Below are 19,248 nucleotides of genomic sequence, written 5' to 3'. Positions count from 1 at the left end.
ATTTTTTTTTAATACCTTTAAATTTTCTTCTCAATAAAAAGACCTTACATTTGACTTAAAACAAAAGGCATTCATTTTTTAAGATTCTTTCATTTTTTCTTTAAATAGAAAAAAATAGTAATTTTTCTTTAGATTTAAAAACAATCCTTAAATTTTTATTTCTTATATTTTTTTTTAATCTTTACATTTTCTTAAACCTTTTAGAGAAAACATGCCATAATAAAAAAAAAACCCAATTTCTGAATTTGACATTTTTAAAGTAAACATGCACAGTAGGTTTCGAAAATTTGTCCAAAAATAAACCGTTTGCACGACTAAAGCAAAGTCACACCCCAGCCTCCCCCTCCTCTGATAAATAAAATAAGTAAAGAACAGTCCCTTAACAAACTGAATATACCCGTTATAATCTCACTCAGTACTTGCACACAGAGAAGTTTGTACCTGCAGTTCGTTCAGTTGACGTGATAATAAACACATTCCTGACTGACAGGAAGTAGGATGTGATGAACAGGACCCCGCCTGTGTTGTTTCAAGTGTTCCTCTCCACATTCACTCGTCAGTTTGGAGTTAATTTGCTCTCCATGTATCATCATACAGAAATCACATTACATTAAGGGAATGTTCCTAATCAGCTGATAGCACAGATAGTGTCTACTCCTAATCTCCTCCTGTCAGCAGGCAGACCAGCTGAGGAGAGTAAAGTAGGAATAAAGTAGGAGTGTATTTAATCAACTACAGCTGAGTTTAACAGACACAAGTGATAATTTAAAGCTGAGGAAGTGATTCAGATTTCATACATGATCTGAAGTGTTTGACTTCACATGTCAACACGCTGCCTGAGTGCTGCAGGGATCTGTAGTTATTTAACATTGTGGAAACTGCTAAGGGACTGTTCTTTACTTATCAACAAAATTAAAAATTTCAAGAAAATGAAACAAAAAACTTTTCAAAAATTTAAGGCATGTTTTCTATATAAAAATTTAAAGGAAATTTTTTTTTTTTTTTTTTTTAAATTCAGGCATGTTCTCTATAAAAGTTTAAAGAAAAAGAATTTAAAAAAAATATGGAATGTATTCTTAAAAAAAATGTAAAGACAATTTAATTTTTTTTTTTAATTTAAAGAAAGATATAAAGAAAAGTTCAAAAACTGAAGATGAAATCAGGGAATTGAGCAAGCCTTCATAATGACGGACAGTCCCTAATGTGTCAATACACACAGTATCAATACAGTAACTCATCATCCTGCACCACAAACTGTCTGGTTGATGAACCACAGTGTGTTTAGTCCTGACGTGCCAAACCAATGGAATAGCCTACTTCCTAAAAACTATTACTTTTAACAACATATTAGAAGTAATGTGCAAAATAACCACAACTAATAACTAAAAGTAGCTGCACCTGCGTATGAGTTCGCTGGCACCCTCTGACACTTCTGCGAGAATTAATTCAGAACAAGAGCAGATAAACTTTTATAATACGCATTAAGACAAAGTTTATGAGTCAGCAGACACAAGCATCCGCATCCGCCACATGTGCTGAGGCAGAGGAATACTTAGGGACTGTTCGTTATTTATGTGGGGGGAGGAGAAGTGCAAAAAGAAGAAGACATGTCAAATATTTTTTAAGCACAGGGGAGGGGCATATGAATTTAAATGGTTGTATTTTGTATCTACTTGTCAACTTCCTCCTGCATGTACACAGTCAATCAGACCCAAACTGGCCGAGGCGCTCTGAGCATGCTCCACAGTTTCCGCCCCGGGCTTTGACCCGGAAGTCCGAGAAGAAGCCGGTAACAACATGGAGAAATCTACATCCAGAGCCGTGACTTTTTGGACGGACCAAATGTACAGAGCTGTAAAGTTGTCCACCATGGTAGCAGTTAGCTGCTAGCTAACCGTAGCTAACTTGTTTGTCCATTGTTTGGTCTGTGACGTAATAGGTCAACAGGAAAAAGGTCCAATACTAACAAGCTGAAAGGGGGCATATCTCCACCTATCGTAGAGGAGTCGCACATACTTGGCTCAATAAATGGATTCCCCTCCCGTGCTTGTATACTGGGACAAGGACAGTAGGCCAGTTAGATGTCCTCGTCCAGCTGGGACTGCAGCTCCACTTCACTGTGACTGGAGACACACTGACTGGGTCTGCACCATAAGTACACTGGCGTACCTCTGCGGTGTGCCGTGTAGGTGGAGTCTGCACCGTTCCACAGGAATGTTAGCCGGCTGATACCAAATTCAGCAGCAGTGTTTACAATCACCACGACCACATGGGCCTCACTATCACAGGCACATCAGGGAGACTGATAACACAGAGGACTGTTAACTGTCATTCAGGATTACATAACTGAAAAACTCCCGCACACTGTCTAACGTGCAGAAATATTGATTCTAAAGCTGCAACGTTTCGGCAACAAGACAATCATCATTAGTTTTACATGTCAGACAGTGTGCAGGAGTTGTTCTACAAGTTGTGTTCTGCTGGTCCCTCTAACACACACACCTGTCTGTATGTGGATGTTTGAAGTATTCCTTTATTCAACCTTACATAAAATCATACTGTGGACATCACTGTCCATGCAGGTTTTTTTGCCCTGCAGACCAACATCACTGTTTGTTGATATCTGCGGGTGGCTGACAGATTACTCCCTGTTTAAACTCTCTTGTCCCAAAGTATAAAGTGGTGCACTGAAATGGAGCAGACCCACTCAGCGAGGCTCAAGGAAAAATATCTGTAGCTCTAGGGACGGTCAAAGAACAATGAACATGATAACATTTACATGGTACGATAACTGCAGAAGCACAGAATTTATACTATTATCAGTCAGAATGAGCCTCAAAGGAATGAAAACAGAGGGACTATTTTTGATTAAACCAATGTGTAATCACTGTAACAGGGTGTCTACAGATATAACCAAGTTAAATTTAAGACGGTTTAAGATTTCTTTTTACCAACTTATATTAAATTTAAGACCAAACCTGCAATGAAAATACACAATTTATATATAGATGCATGTGTAAGTACTCCTTCCAGGTGAACACACTGATGTCAGTTCAAAATGAACAGTGAGGAGAAATGACAATATTTAGGTGAGCTTAAGTTTAATGTGTTTAATGTACAAAGAAAACAAAATCTCATCGCTGTAATAAATATTGTTATATCTCGGTGTTGTTGTTGTTGTTGTTGTGTTGTCCTGCTATTGTTACTGCTGAAGCCGTTGTGTCATGAATATGTTCTACTTTGTAATTGTGTTTTTATCATAATATTGTCTTTTAATTATTCTCTGTTTCCTGCCCGGCGACGACAGATGAAAATTAGCTTATAACAAACTCTGGTGCAGCTAAGTACCTGTGCACTGTCCCTCTAAAATAAATAAATAAAATGTTTTTTAATGATTGAAATATTCAGAGAAATACTGACTGTAGACAGTCGTAGGGTCTGTCAGGCTGCAGAAATATTCGCGGTAGTGTGACGAAATTATTTAACACCCGAATTCAAGACAATTCAAGACTTTTATTAAGGAGCCTTACATTCAGAAAACTTAATTTAAGACATTTTAAGACTTTTTAAGGACCTGTAGACTTCCTGTAAAACTGAAACCTGAAACATTTTGTTAATGGAAGTTTGTGTAAAAAGTCTCTCCCTTTAAAATAAGTTAAAGACAGGGGAGATATTGTATTTGAGTGGATGAGTAGATGTACACGGTGTGACAGCTTTTCTGTCACTGCTGGAACCTGTGTATCGCAGCAGCCTCACGCAGCAGCCTCACGCCCCCTGTGATTAGTAACGAACAGTCCCTTAGCACGAGACTGACCGTTAGCTGGATACACAGCCGTGAATGTGACGTTGTTGCTCGTTTAATTAAGATTAAATGTAGTTTTTGACTGTTTGCTGTTGTGAGTGTGTCAGTGTGAGGGGTGTCCATGTCGTGCAGGTGTTTTGAACTCGTGTCAAACTGAAAGTGTCCGATAATGGGTGCACAGCTGCTAGCTCGCCCTTACACTTTAATAAACCGTACCTCGTCGGTTGGACGTTTCCGCCACTTTCTCCGTACGCCTCGTCGCCCTCCCCCGCCGACCCGTTGTCGTCGTCCTCCACGGTGACGTCTGCTACGATGACCGGGGCGCCGACGTTGCCCCTGGCCCGCTCCATGACTCCGGCACCATGTTCCTCCGAGCTGGAGCCCCGCGCGGCGGACTGCGGCTCCCTCCCGACGGCGGAGCCCTGCGCGTGCGAAGTCCCGAATCCGATGAGCGCTTTGAGCAACAAGAGGAGCACCAGGGAAATGCTCACGTTTCCAAAGTGAAGCCCCCTTTCCATTTGTAAGACTGGCACATTAGTGAAATATGAGATCTACATGCCACGGGCCGTGTAAATCTGAACATACAAAAAAGTTAAAGTGCAAAGAGCGAAGAAGAGTCCGCAGTGTCCCGCACAGCTTCCGTCCAAATGTCTTCTTTAAGTAAACATAAACAGCCGCTGGGACACCATGTTATTCCCTTTATACTTGACTCCAGTCTCGCCTTGGTAACGACATGTCCCGCCTCGTCTCCACTCTGGGATTGGACCGGAAAACCTGCGTGTTCGCTAAACATTCATGTTCCGGTCTGTGATTGCGCCGCGCGCTGTCAGTCCCGCTCAGTCGCACACTAAGCACAATGTGATTGCGTCAGAGAGCTGTCACTCAAAGGGGCGGGGCTAGAATATTCCAGCCCCCCAAACACTGCTCCTCATTGGCTCATCAAAACCACGCATGCGCACTCGCAGTTAGGAGCAAAAGGTGACGCAAAAAAATCCCCGATGGCGAATCCTGTGGCGGAGCTGTGATTGGTGGGATGTGTCGTTATGCGGCCAATCAGAGGGACGGTGGAGGTAAGCAGTGACGCCATTGGTCGGTGCTCTCCGCGGCTGCCTGAATGTCAGCAGCTCATTGGGCAGCTGAGCTGTCAGTCAGGGAGCAGTTGTCAGGACAGCCGACATGAAAGCTTCAACGTGGCCTCAGTGTAGATGAGAGAGAGGAGACGTTTCCTGTTCCTGATCACGAGTTGTGTTTCTCTCTGCTCCACAAACACATGACATAATGTCAAAATAAATAAAGTGCGGCCCTGAGAGGTGTTTATTATTCATACAGTCAGAGGAGATTAAATTCATTCACACTGTCTCACAGTTGTTTTGGATCATTGTTCTCACACAGAAACAGTTCATACAGATTTAATTTAAATATTTAATACTTTTATTTTTGTTTTTAGGGACTGTTCTTTACCTGTCAGAGGAGAGGCGTATTTGAGGTTTGACTTTTTTTATTTTTTGTTTTATTCTCCCTGAAGCTCCAGATATTTCCCCTCCACCCTCCCTGAGTGACTGGAGGAACATCCATGACCCTCCCTCCACCATAAAGGAGTTTTTTTAGATTTTGATTTTTACAGTTTCTTGCTGTGATAAAAGGTGTAATTTTGATGATTAACACTTTTTAAAGAAAATTGATTTTTAAACAAAAAAAACTTGCATTTTAAAAAACACTTTAAAAGTTTTTAAAAATTGGAGAAAAAAACTTTACATTGTTATTAAAAAATTGTTATTTAAAATTAGATTTTTAAAGAAAACACACCCTCCATGTTGTCTTAAAAACACGTTAAAGCTTTTTCAAAATTGGGGAAAAAAAAGCTTTTTAAAATCACATTTTAAAGATTCTCAAAATTTAAAAAAAATTAACAAAATTTGCTTTTTAAATTTGGCTTTTAAAGAAGACATACTTTAAAAAAATTGGAGGGCATGTTTTCTTTAAAAACATATTCCTGTGGTGAAATATATTCAAAGCAGAGTCATTTAAAGCTATGTGACCCTCCCCGTAACCAAAATAAATAACATAACTATAAAATTATTAGACATGCCTCCCCGTTTGTCCTGTGGGTCTAGATTTGTTGACAACTTTAACTGGAATAAATATCTGGAATTTTCCATACTGATGTATCCTCACCAATTAATAAAGTCAGGGAAGTTTCCTTCAAAATCAGACATAGATATTATTCGTACGTTATTATTGTCTTAAATTTAAGAAGGACATTTGTGTTCACTGTTCATTCTGTGAAATGTGTCCAGAAACATTGCTGCTGGTTTATTGTTGATAAAAGTCCTGTGTGATATCCACAATAACAACAATACAGAATCTAAAGAATTACATATCATAAATTTGATGATCAGACTAGTATCATACCCGTAATCCAAATTTATCCACTCTGAACCTTTAAGTGTTTGAAAATGAAACTAAACAGAACATGAAGACTGTTTTTGACTCAAAATAATAACAAAGCTGTGAAAACCATCTGAGCTCTTTGTTTAATGTTTTCATATAAATATTCCTCCTGAATGTCTGTTAATTTTTTTTGTTCTCATTTTGTCAATAAGGATTTGATATGTATGTGAAAGGCTGATGACGTGTGTCTGAATAAAGACTCTGATTTCATAAATGTTAATTATTTGACAGTCACTTTAAATAACTTATTGCATCAGTATCTGTGCAGACATCTGCTCAGAGCATAAAGAACATATTTTAATAATGATATCGGGTGGTATATGAGGACACTCAACACAGGCTGATGTCTGAGGACTGAAAACCTTCCAGCTGAATACAGCTGCTTACATGTCTAGCGCCCCCATGTGACCCTACAGGAGAACAGCACCAATGAGTTTTTTTCACTTAAGTCTTTCACATGAAAACATGACAAATGTTTGACTTATTAAAGCTTTGTTCATCCAGATTATGAAAATAAAATGTCTCTTACCTCAGCTGACGTCAACAACAGCTGCAACTATTTAGTTATCAGTTCATCTGGTGATTATTTGGGTCTGTAAATTAGTAAAATAGCACAAGTTAGAATATCCTCCTGAGACGTCAGCTGCTGTTTGCTCTGCATATTTAATGTCTCCTGGCTGTTTGGGATCAGTCAGACCTGAAAAGTACAAAAAAACTAAACACTGTCTTTGAGCAGGAAGTCGTTTGGAGAGTAAAAGCGATGTCATGTGGGGGCCATGGGTTTTTCTTCATAGTCACAAATGTGTAGTAAAGTATAAAACTGAATGTTGGTGTGCAAAAACTGAATTACAAAAAGTGCAACAGAATTAAAAAGTCTTGTGATTTGTTCATTTAGGAACTCTGCATGAACTTTCTCTGAGTCGTGCTCTGAGTGAGGAACGTCCTGTTGTCTGTCACACCTCACTGGTGCCAACGTCCTCAAATGATGTTCTGTTGTTAACTCACCAAATGTGTGTTTCCATATCAAACTACAAACATTAATCATAAATTAACAAGTTTAAAAATCAATCATAGAGTCAACAGAAATAAAACACAGACACAAAGTGGGTGTTACCATGACAGGTCTGTATTGGCTGACAAAGGAAATAGTACCTTCACGTTAACATCATGATCACAGTCACCTGGTGAAGGAAGGAAGAAAAGAAATGCTGGTGCAGAAATATCATAGTGTGCAGATCATACTGGCCCCAAACTGGGCCACATACTCCCAGTCTAGTTTGTCTACACACCACTGAGGCCGACACGTCCTCCAGTTCTGACCTGAAACTAGTAACAGTGACTTGGAGACAAACAGGATTGTGTTACACGTCTGAGCCTGATGTTCTCCTGAGTCTCTCACAGCTGCACATTTAAAACAAACAGAAATAATGTTTAAGGCAACATGAACTGAAACAGAGTGAGTAGCTGCATTCAAAAATTAAACATATTGGTAATTATATGGAGAAAATATCAAACAATCACAGCCTTCAGACAGATGACGGACAGTAACGTGGCCTCTGAAACACAACATGACTGATTACTGTTTGATCGGAGGAGGGTGGCAGTGCGTGGGAAATAAACTCCAAGTATTTTTAGACAATTCAAAGAGAGTACCATGCTGCGGACGTGAGACACATAAAACCCCTTTTACACCAAAATTAATGCCTGTATGTGGTTTTTTAAACATGGCTAAACTCGCTAACAACAAGCGCGGGACTGTTTCCCCACTGACAGTAGATCAGAGCTGCGTACGTGCCTTTGTGTATCTCTCTAAAGCTCGACGGTTAAGGGGACTAAAATGTGTTTTCATCAATGCCGATCGGAGCCAGAGCCGATAAATACCTGCAGCTACCACAGCGTCACCTGACCCAGGTGTGAATACAGACTGTAAACTTTCCTATTAGATTAAAAAGCCAGATGTTAGCAGATGTTAGCCATGTTTTGCTGCAGTGGAAAAGGGGCCATGTTCTCACATAAACTTGCTGCACAATGAGTATAACATCTTTTACAACACATTCATTTTTGAAGACATCAACATCTTGAAATGATCAGAAATACGATTCAATCAGGGAAGAACTGACACGACGTGAAATATCTTCAATGTTTCTTTAAATCTGCTGCACACAAATCAAATGAATCCTCAGAGATTCATCTTTTGTTTTTAGCTGCTGCATTTCTGACACATTTATATCCTGAAATATTTTCTTTTGAACCTGATCACAACATGTAGCAGTGATTCTGAGCGTCAGTTGTTCAGACTTTATGCTAAGCTACATCACAATGTTGCTACATCAGAGTCAAACACAGGGATCTATTGCTTTTTGACGTGCCGAGGTACATTAAATACATGTGCACTGCTGTTGGTTCAGATTTCAGCTGCATCAGTTCATCACATTAGACCATGTCACAGAGTAACAGCCCATCATCATGACCTCACAATGTTCTACAGGTCTCTCTACAGCTGTGTTTAAACTGAAGTCAATGACACATGACGAACTGTGACCAGACGGTTTGTGTGAGGAATAAACAGCAACGTACAGACACAAACAGAGCCGACACAGTGGGAGGAGGTGCAGGCATGAAGGTACATCAACAGTGAAGCTGTGGACTTTAACTCTGCTCAATGACGAGTGTGACTGTACAAAGATTCCCCAAACTCTGTCTGCACTCAGGAAATCAGATCATTGGTCCACGAGAGGCTGCCATATGTTAGAATTTAATAACCGATGAGAATATCTTCCTATCATGACGACGACGTACACGACAGGACAATTAAATAAACACATTTATATCTATATCTGTGTCCTGTGCCTTACGGGACTCTCTTGTGACAGAACGGAACCATTTCCAGGTTAACATCATGTTATAAGCCGTCTAACCTGCAGAAATGTCCACAACAAGTTTAACCCCTCGTAAAGAGGATATAAACACGTCGTCAGGTGCGGCTAATCGTTTGAGATGATGAGAAATGAATCGCTGTTGTCACAAAACGAACCAGGAGCTGCTGTCGCACAAACATTTAAACCTTTTCCACAAACATGGAGGCGGCTCTGTGCTGCTTCCTGCACCTCAATTTGAATGTTTGCATTTCAAACAAAACTAAATTGCATCAAAACCTAAAAAGTCTGTTCTCAGCTGGAACCAAAACTGCAGGTTTTTCTGACCTGAAGTGCGAACAGTGATGACATCAGTGGGCGTGTCTTGTTTTACAGGTTGGAAAGAAGATGGAGAGACAACGTCGTGAAAAATGAATATTTTTACCCCATTTCCACGACTTAATTTAAGTAATTTAAAATGAGCTGGCTGACTGCTGACGCTTGCTAACTTTACTCGCTCATCAGGCATTCCAGCTGCACATGCTGATACAGCAGATAACACAAACGAAAAACGTCAAGGCCGCGCCCATTTTTGGGGGATAGAAAAGACCACATACATTCTTCTTCTCATCTGAGTCACTGTCTTCGTTTACGTCTCTCCAAAGAATGTTCTTCTGTTGGAGAGCATGTCCTGACTGTATCTGAGCAGTCTGTCCGTTTTATTGATTTTAATTCTCATTTATTATCTTGATTTTTGTTTTCTTTACTTCATCTTTTACTTTGGTGGCATTTTAGTTTGTTTCATTCTCCTTGTGGATTATAACTTTGTCTGCATATATTTCTAAGACTTTTGTTTCATGGATGCGTCCCTCCGTCCAAGTGGATCAGTGACCTAAAAGGAGGCGGAGCCTTGGTGATGACACAATGCTGATCTGGTCTGGTCGAAGCACAGCACGCACAGATTTTATATTCTGTGTAATGACAGACATGTTTGGGAGTTTTTATGAACATGTTTAAAACAATAGCAAACAATGTTTATTCAAAACTTTTCCGGAACACGTTGTTAATTTCAAATCAATTCCAGGTCTGGAAAACTGATAACTTTTCCAGGACTTTGATGACCGTATGAACCCTGATCGTTGGTCCATGCTTGTTTTTTTTCTGTGTGCAATAACCAGAATATTTTGTGCGTGTGCATGCAGTCGATGAGGACGAGGACTTGGTGAACAGGTTCTCTGCCCACTGTTCCTTCTACACCATTACTTCCTGCTGTGTGCCGACCTGTTTCTGTTGTAATTACTAAACCATTTCTTAACACGTCTCTGTTTTAGAGCCACGAGCAGCTACATTACATTTATCATATTTATTACAGCCCACCTCTGTGCTGCACTGAACGCAGGCGACACTGTCGGGTGTCACGTGTCTCTAATAACCAAATAATTGGAGCTTCATACCTGCACCACAGGGTTTCCCCAAATTGTCCGAGATCTCATTAATTTTGGAGCTTTTTTTTCAGTTTAAATTAGCATATTAATTAATTTGCTGAGAAATAACTTGTGCATGTTGCAGTATAGACTTCATATTATTCCTCTTTTCTGTCGTCTAATTAAACAAAAAGACTTGAAGGCAAATCAGCGTTCTGACTGTGTACGGCGTCTCCAGCCTTCACGAGACCAGACGACTCATCTGCAGCACATGGCAACAGTTCGATCAACAATTACGAGCTTTTAACTGTATCTTTAATAGCATCGTTTCTTTTAATAGGACTGAGAATATCATCTCAAGGCACACCTTAGTTTCATACTGCAGTGATTCAGCGGCCGTGCTGGTCGAGAACCACAGCTTCAGTCACACCCGCTAATTACAGGACGAGCCAACCAGTCGTGCAAACCGAACAACGAGATTGAAAATAAAAAACATTAAACGTATCAGACGCACTTAGTCTTCCTCTTCAGGCACTTTAAATCTCACAGTGTCAGAAGCACCACCTGCAGGATGAGGAAAACCAAGTGATCCTGTTTCTATCTGGTTTGAGATGAGTGAGAAAACGTCCCAGTTACAGTTTGGTCCAGATCTGCAGGAGGTGCAGCTCCGTCCAAACGCAGGCTGAGACCGGGAGGAAATCAGGAACACGGCACTTGTGGATAAAGTGAGGTTGTTTGGGAGGAGGGGCGACAGTGAGGAAGGTCAACTCCTCAGTTGATTGGAGGATCTCGAACCTGCACGCTTCCGTCCTCCATCCCGAAGTAGGCTCGCTCAGCCATGCCGACGAAGAGCCCGGTCTCAACTACACCTGAGGAGGACACACAAGGACGCTCGGTTCAGTCGGACCACAGAGGTCAAATTTCAGTCCAAATTTTAGTTTAAAGCCAAATTCGAGCTTCTCTTCAGTCTGAACTCAACATCTCACAACAACTTGATTCTGAACTCTTGTTCACATCGTGCACCGATCATGTCCATGTCATGTAAAGTCGACTCTGTAATCAGTGTTTTATTTATGTTAATCTCAAAATGCTCCACCTGCACTGTCCCTCAGACACTTGCTCCTCAGCTTACACTTCCTGTTCTCGACGACTGTGACTTTGTCTTTAAATCAGACCTTGTTCACACAGCGTTTAATAAACTCTGCAGATCTGTCCTTGGATGTCTTTTTCTCACTCACCGCTGCACAATGTGTGATTAACTTTAATCACCATCTCTGAATCTAACAAAACTCATTCACTGGTTTTATATATTGAAATGTATTCACTTTAATTATCCTCATTACCTACAACAGTATCTGCTACCTTTTACTTCATATCATCATGTTAGGCACTCTGACAGCTGCTTGTCGTCCTTCGTGATGAGAAAACAGCTTTTATGTTTAAAGCCTGAGCAGATTAGCATCATCTACTTGTCACTGTTGGATCTGTTTCAACACTTGGTGTGTTTGATCACTTCCTGTCTTCTTACTTTGAGGTTGACTGCTCTTGTTATCAATCAACAGCAGCAGTGTGTTTGGTTTAAGGTCTATATATTGGTGTTATTATCAGGTTTATGTACTATGTTTACACCTGACTGGATTTGGTGATCCACTCTAGAGCCCAACCAATATATCGATCGGCATTTTTAGCCTGCAATGCGTCAATATAATACTTCCATTGCCAACTATACAAGTGTCATATAAAAGATCTGTAATTTCTCATTTAGTCCAGCAGGGGGCGTTGACTGCAGGCCATTAGGGGTGAGCGGATCAATCAATACTCTCCATGCTACGTTTTCATTTTGAAGATCGATCCTAGCACCAGTGAGATCGACTCCAAAAAGGGTCAGTTTCTCTCCTCTACGTCGTACGTATCTGTATTTCAAGAGTCAAACTGTCTGTGCAAACAATGTTGTGCTGTCGTGAACACATCTAGTTCATGTTCTCTTTGCTTCTTGTTTGGAGCGACATCTAGTTCCATTATACTGGAGAGAAGGCAGACGATATCTCCGACACTCTGCAGCTCACACCAAAACTATCTACACTGATAAACAGCTCTGCAGGTGAGAGGAGATTGTGATTTTGGTGTGAACTGTCCCTTTAACAAACCATCAGGCAGCTCCTCACCTGGAATCATCTTGATGGCAGTATTGACTTCCTTCCAGTTCTGAGCGCTCTCAAACTTCCAGTCCAGGATGAAGTTGCTGTTGTCAGTGACCACGGGACCCTGAGAGCCACAGAGACACAACTCAGACCTCAGACTCTGTTTTAAAATCATAATCTGTCACCCAGAGAGCTGAGAGCAAAGTGCATGAGACACAATCACACTGTAACACTGAGTTTTATCTAAGTGCAAACAGTGTGACCACGACTGAGTGAAACTTAAGTGTTTGACTTGACTGAAGATAGTTTTCACTTCCAGGACTTTGTTCTGACACAAAAGCTTCAATAAATCCAAAAACATGTCTAAGTCGAGATAATTTTGAAGCCCTGACGAGCAAAACAGACGCGCTCCTTTAACTCAGCTGTTTTCAGGTTAAAACAGAAACCTGTCCTGTATGTGCTCTGACTTGTGTAATTACTAAGTGACCGTGTGACTGTGAGGCAACAGCTGATTAAGTAACGTGTGTGTGATCATCAAGGCTTCCTGGATAAACAAACTGTGCACTAATGAGTGGACGAGTCACAAACTGCTTCAGGCTCAACAGTCAGAAGGAAGAACTCAGAACAACAAACAGACTGTGCTGCTGGTTTAAAGAGCTGAGCAGGAAGTAAATGATGAAGTGTTTACAGACTGTTGATGAGGCAGGTACATGTGTAGGTGTCATCTCTGTCCTCTGGTTTCAGTTTCACTAAAGTTTTCCTTAAACATGTTCAGTGGAGTCTTCATATGAACAAACTCTCAGGCTGCTGTCAGCCCTAGAGTGGTCTCCTCTGGTCTGAATCAGGGACTCATGTTGCTCCAGAGTTGTATAATTGCCTAGAGTTGGTTGGTGTTCTCACGGCAGCATTTACAAGAGGACCAGATCAAATGCCTTGTGTGAGAAAGCTGCTCTTGATTGGTCAGAATTTCCATGTGGGAAAAATCCAGGAAGTAAAGCAAACGCTGAAGACTGTGTGAATCCTCAAGGTCTGAATACACGTGGTAATTATTTATCTTCCTTTCTTTGCAAACGGCCTCATATCTTTGCACTTTGACACGACCTGTAGATCAGCTGAACAGTGCGACGTCAGAATGTGATTACGTCATCAGTGTGCTCAAGACAAACAAAACAGGGACCCACTCTTCTCCACTTCTCCACAGTGCTACTAGAAGTCATGAATCTTCACAGGGTATTTTAAACTCACACGCAAGTCCAGAAACATGTGGTTACATTTGTACTGACACTGTGAACATCAGGGCTGAAAAATCAAGGTTGGAAATGAACTTTTTGTCCGTCTGCCACTGTGGCTGCTACACTCCCAAACTTAATAGATTACCATTGTTGTTTTTGTGCAGTAAGGTCAGCACATCCAGCAGCTACTTGTATAATTTACCAGCATGCAGCTGGTGCCAATTTTCAACCCACTGTAAACACTGTAAACGACTGTTATAGAGGGTATGAGCAGGAAACGTGACTTTAAAATAAAGCTATCACTCAGTTTTCATTGGTGCCTTCTGCAATCAGTTCAACGTTCAAGAATGTTCAAAACAATTTCCTTTCATTTTGTACTTTCCAAGAAACTTGTGGTGCTTCAGCAGAACACTGAAGGCAGCAAAGAGATGGAAATGAGCTCACTTATACTTTTTAATTTACCACAAGTAATATCATTCTTGTGATATTCAATATATTTTCCTCACATGGTGCAGCCCTCGGGGTCGCTTCATTTAATAATCTGGTTCAGAGCAGACTGAACAGATAAAGATTCATTCATTGAACTGATGAAGAACAATAAAACTCCTCTAGTGTTAGTGTCTCCATGAAAAGGTGACGACTCAGCGTTCTCAACCTGAGGACAACCACAGACCACCAGGGCAGAGACTCAGAGAGACCTGACAGGACTGTATGAAAATAAAAATCTGAAATAATCTCTGTCCACTCACTGCTTTACTGACAGCCATCCGTAAGTTGGCCTCTCCTCCGAAGCGTTTGGCTATCGTCCTGGAGACGGGAACGTACGCCATGGGGATCACCTCGATAGGAACTCCCTTCTTCCACTGCTGGCCCAGCGCCTTGGAGTCCTTCCTGGGAGAGGAGACACAACATGAGAACAGAATCTGGACTCAGTGACATGAAGACATGCAGATTCAACTATAGAGGACGCCATCGGAGAAGATCTATGTGATCAGGTTTATACGTGTTACATAGAAATTTAACAAATCTTCAGTAAAAAACTATCAAACACAAACCTGTAGTCTGCGATGACGACAAAGTGTTTGGCACAGCCAGCGACGATCTTCTCCTGAGTCAGGCAGCCGCTGTGAGACAAACACAGGACGAGTGTGAGACAGGAATCAGAGGAGACGCTGGTTAACTTCTGCTGTCTGTATTTAACTCACCCTCCACCTTTAATCAGCGTGAGATCTGCGTCCACCTCGTCCGCTCCGTCAATCGCCACGTCCAGCTGTGTTGGAGGAATGAGAACTTATCACACAGCAGGCACAGAGGAGATGTTCTCTACATGTACAAACTGCCACAGTCAGCTCCACCATTCATACAGTTTTTTCATATTTCCACAGGCGTAATTCTCGCAGCTCTGCGACTCAAGCTGACAGGAGTTTGAGCGCCAGCGTATTGTGGCTCTGCCTCATTTCCATGGCTTTCAGATTCATTTGTAACGAGCTCGTCGTACCTCTGGGTGCCTGTCCAGATCCGACAGCGTGAGGCCGTGCTGCAGAATCAGCTGACGAGCCTGTGGGAGGACACGCCAAGAGACGGAGACAAAAAGCAGAGGAAAAGCTGAGAAATCATTTTCAATTCATACTCTGGTGCATCTCTGCAGAAACAGCACGAACACATGGAAACAGTTGTTAAATGTTGGAAACTCAGAAGTGAATGCAACTTCTCCTGCAAGTTTGCAACTTCTGTCCACAACCCACAGGTTTACAGTTTACTGTCACAGAGGAGTAAAGAAAAAAAAAAATCACACTTAAGAAGCTGAAATCAGAGAAGTTTCAGTTTTGTCTCTTACAAAATCACTGAAACTGATTCATCAATTATCAAATTAGCTGGCGATTAAATCAACAGCCAACATCTGATCGATTTATTGTTGCAGCTTTGCTCTGAATAAACGTGTCATTTCGATGTTGAGGCCAAAAAGAGAAGACTGTGTGTGGTAATGAGTTGCGTCAAAGCCACAGTGTTGCAGCAAACCGCTTCCTCTCAGGTTGGACTGTAACTGAGACTAAATGTCTCAAACTGACCTGGAAGGAAGTCGGCACACACACGATGTTGAGCTTCTCCTGACGCACTCGCTCAGCTGGAATAAACACAGTAAAAAAAAGAGGGATCATTAATGCGTTAACCTTCAGCAGTGGGAATAAAAATCCAAATGTTGCTGATTCTGCTGTCTGAAATTAGGATATGACAGGAGTCACTTAAAAAATCTCCAGAGGGGAAACTGGTTTGTCACTGTGAACAAAACTATGTAAACAGGAGGTAAACAAAGACACAATCCAAACACGACATCACATCAGGCAGAGGTGTTGAATAAAGAAACATCGCTCCACTGTAACAGCAAGAGTGTCAGTAACCATCAGTGTCACTGGTGCCGCTCTTACCTGGTTTAAATCATTTCTCTCTGGACACACTCACTTTGTTCAACTTTCACATCCAGCTCTTTAACAGTTACTAGTGGTGTTCCTCAGGGCTCTGTCATAGGTCCCCTTTTATTTGTTATCTAACCTCTTGGCTATGTCTTCACCCAATGTATCATAATTACTACAATATATACGTTAATTACTGAATTTGAAACGTGAAACCATTTTTAAAAGGAAGTACGTGTAAAAAGTCTCTCTTTTGAAAATAACTAAAATAAATAGGGACGCACGGTATGGATCTTTGCCAATATCCGATATGCTGATATATAACAACTTATTTGGCTGATAAACAATATCGATATATCCACTTTTTCCCCGCCTAATTTTATTATTCATCAAGTCTCTTCTGTTATCGATACAGCACAGTATCCCAATATTTCTGTGTGGCAATATTGTATTATCACATTGATTTGTTTGATCATATAAATTATTAATATGACAAATACAAATGAAATGTTAGGTAGCCTACTAGAATAATAACATCAGGTATCAGTTTTAGTTTACTAGATACATTTTGCTGCTGCAGAAAAATGGCTGAAGTGAGATGAACAGACCGAAAACTTTATCTTATTAGATAAAACAGATGCTGACCAACATTTAGTTCACTGTATGTAGAGGGTGACAATAAAATTAAATTAAAGTCTTCCTTTGAGGACATAATTTACAGTTGAACAAAAAAGGAATATATCACAATATTTTAGAACAATACTCAACATATGACAACAGTAATACTGTATTGTGACTTCAGTATCATGATATCATATCGTGAATCCCACCTCCACCAGTTTCACTCACCTAACCTGTCCACAGCGTAGACGATGGTCGACCCGCTGCCCACTCCGACCACCTGGTTGTTCTGAGAGAGACAGGGAAGAAGTCAGGCTGATGAAATGCAACTCTGCAGGATTTCACAGCAGACCTGAAAGAGTCTGCTGTGAAATCCTGCCCTGAACTCGCTGACATTAACAAGAGGCGTTGAAATGAAGCAGCAGAGACGGAGACAAGAAGAGGAGCTGTAGAGCTGTTTAATGTTTTAATGTATTAGTGTTCATGGTGTCTGGTTCTCTGTATGGATCTGCAATTTAAATCAAAAGCCTGAAAATACATATAAATTCATCACATGCACTGTGAGGGTTGGATTTATCTTAGGACTGCTTTTCTTACATTAATTATAATCTAATCCACCTGCTGGTATCTTTGATGACCCAGCCTGTCCATATGTTACAGTCCTGCTCTGTCACAGCTCCATTATATGATCTGTGACTACAAACTGATGCTTTATATTAATTAACTCCTGCACAGATCATTAATGAGTCTCTGTGTCTGTGTCTGACTGCAGGCTGCAGGTTTAACTCCTGTGCAACATGTTAGCTTCTGTGCCTCAGCGTGTCCATCAGTGTAAACAGCACTGAGCCTCCTGCTAACAGCTAACAGCTAACACAGGCTGTTACACACCGTCAGTATATTTAGTCCCTAATGCCGACCAAAGTTAGCCCACTGTCCCGGGACAGGCACACATAACCCCGAGCTAATTCCCTCCCAAACCGTGCAAGTTAGGTAACTTAAGAAGTTAGCACGCTAAGCTAACGGTACTCTCTCTGAGTGTGTGTGTGTGGCTAACAGTGTTAGCATGCAGCATCTGTGGCTGAAACAACACATGGCTGAGCTCGTGCCCAATAAAAGCTGTGGACACATGTTAGAGGACAGAGACAGCACTGTGAGGACAGGTGAGTGTTACCTGGACGTGGTTGTCCACAGCAGCGTACGCCGCCAGCTTCTTCGCCTCCTCTGCCATGTTCGCTGCCGACTGACTCGAGACGCGCACGTGCTTCCAGGATGCTGAGGACACTAATCCAGCTGTGAGTTTAGAGACGGAGACACACCTCTGGATGAGCATGACCCGGCCCACAGCGCGCACACACACACGCACACGCACACACAGAGGAGCTGCAGTCAGGACAGCCTCCACACACCGTGTAACCGGCCCCACGTTGTTTTGATATGCGTGTATACGGCAGGTATTACGGTAAAATGATTTCAAAATAAAAGCTCTGTTCCGTTGAATCACATTCAATCAACCAGGCAGACATGAATAAATGACGAGTTAAATTTATATATATGTTTTTTTTTTTCATTTTACGAGTCATTTATTTCTGTCATAAAAAATAAGTTACACAGACATGCATAAAATATGTTTTTTTTTTGTATATTCATTTTTTTGTTTACCTAAATAAATAATTGGTTAATTTATGTTAATTTTTTATTTAACCAAATAAATAAATAGTTAAATTCTGATATATATGTATTTTTTTTTTCATTTATCTAGTTGTTTATTTCTATCAGTAGCGTGTCATAAAAAAATAAGTTCTACACAAACACACACACACACACACACACACACACACACAAAATATTATTATTTTTATTTAACTACATAAATAAATAAATAGCTCGTTAAATTTTAACATGTATGTAATCTCTTTTTATTATTATTTTTTTCTCATTTAACTAGTTATTTATTTCTGTCACACTGCTGACAGAAATAAATAACTAGTTAAATGAGAAAAAATAATAATACATGAAAAATGAATACATACATGTAAAAACTGAACATATATTTATTTATGACAGACTGGTCGTCTTGTTGATTGAACGTCATCAGTCGGATGGAGCTTTTATTTTGAAGTCAGTATTTACATGCTCTTACCGTAATGCCCAGCTTATACACGCACCGCAAAACGGCTGGCTTGCCTGCAGTCAGGCAAACAAGAGACAGACAGACCTTCGCACGAGGAAGCTGCAGAGTTTAAACTTTGGTTTTATTCCTGTTCTGCAGCTGATCACCTGTCCCGTCTCTATCATGTAACTTAGAGATCTG

The 19,248-nt window shown here is 40.8% G+C and overlaps 2 protein-coding genes across 2 annotated transcripts in view; both read right to left on the bottom strand.

The window, feature by feature from the left end:
* Positions 1-4,586, bottom strand: part of eif2ak3 (eukaryotic translation initiation factor 2-alpha kinase 3) — a 53,662-nt gene extending 49,076 nt beyond the window's left edge. Inside the window, exon 1 of the mRNA XM_049596086.1 lies at positions 4,019-4,586. Coding sequence (XP_049452043.1) covers positions 4,019-4,320 — 302 coding nt within the window. The 5' untranslated portion in view covers positions 4,321-4,586. The remainder of the gene's footprint in view (positions 1-4,018) is intronic.
* Positions 4,587-7,357: 2,771 nt separating this feature from the next.
* rpia (ribose 5-phosphate isomerase A (ribose 5-phosphate epimerase)) lies at positions 7,358-18,372 on the bottom strand. The gene is made up of 9 exons (XM_049596147.1): positions 18,109-18,372; positions 17,166-17,226; positions 15,975-16,030; positions 15,404-15,463; positions 15,111-15,175; positions 14,961-15,029; positions 14,655-14,796; positions 12,698-12,797; positions 7,358-11,401 (listed from the first exon to the last, which is right to left on the bottom strand). The coding sequence occupies exons 1-9, from the start codon at positions 18,265-18,267 to the stop codon at positions 11,304-11,306; spliced, it is 810 nt and encodes a 269-aa protein (XP_049452104.1). The 5' UTR covers positions 18,268-18,372; the 3' UTR covers positions 7,358-11,303.
* Between the last annotated feature and the right edge of the window lie 876 nt (positions 18,373-19,248).

This window comes from Epinephelus fuscoguttatus, linkage group LG14, assembly GCF_011397635.1.
Source record: "Epinephelus fuscoguttatus linkage group LG14, E.fuscoguttatus.final_Chr_v1".
NCBI classification, from domain to species: Eukaryota; Metazoa; Chordata; class Actinopteri; order Perciformes; family Serranidae; genus Epinephelus; species Epinephelus fuscoguttatus.
Note: the sequence above shows the minus strand (reverse complement) of the source record. Positions and strands in the feature narration are given on the sequence as shown.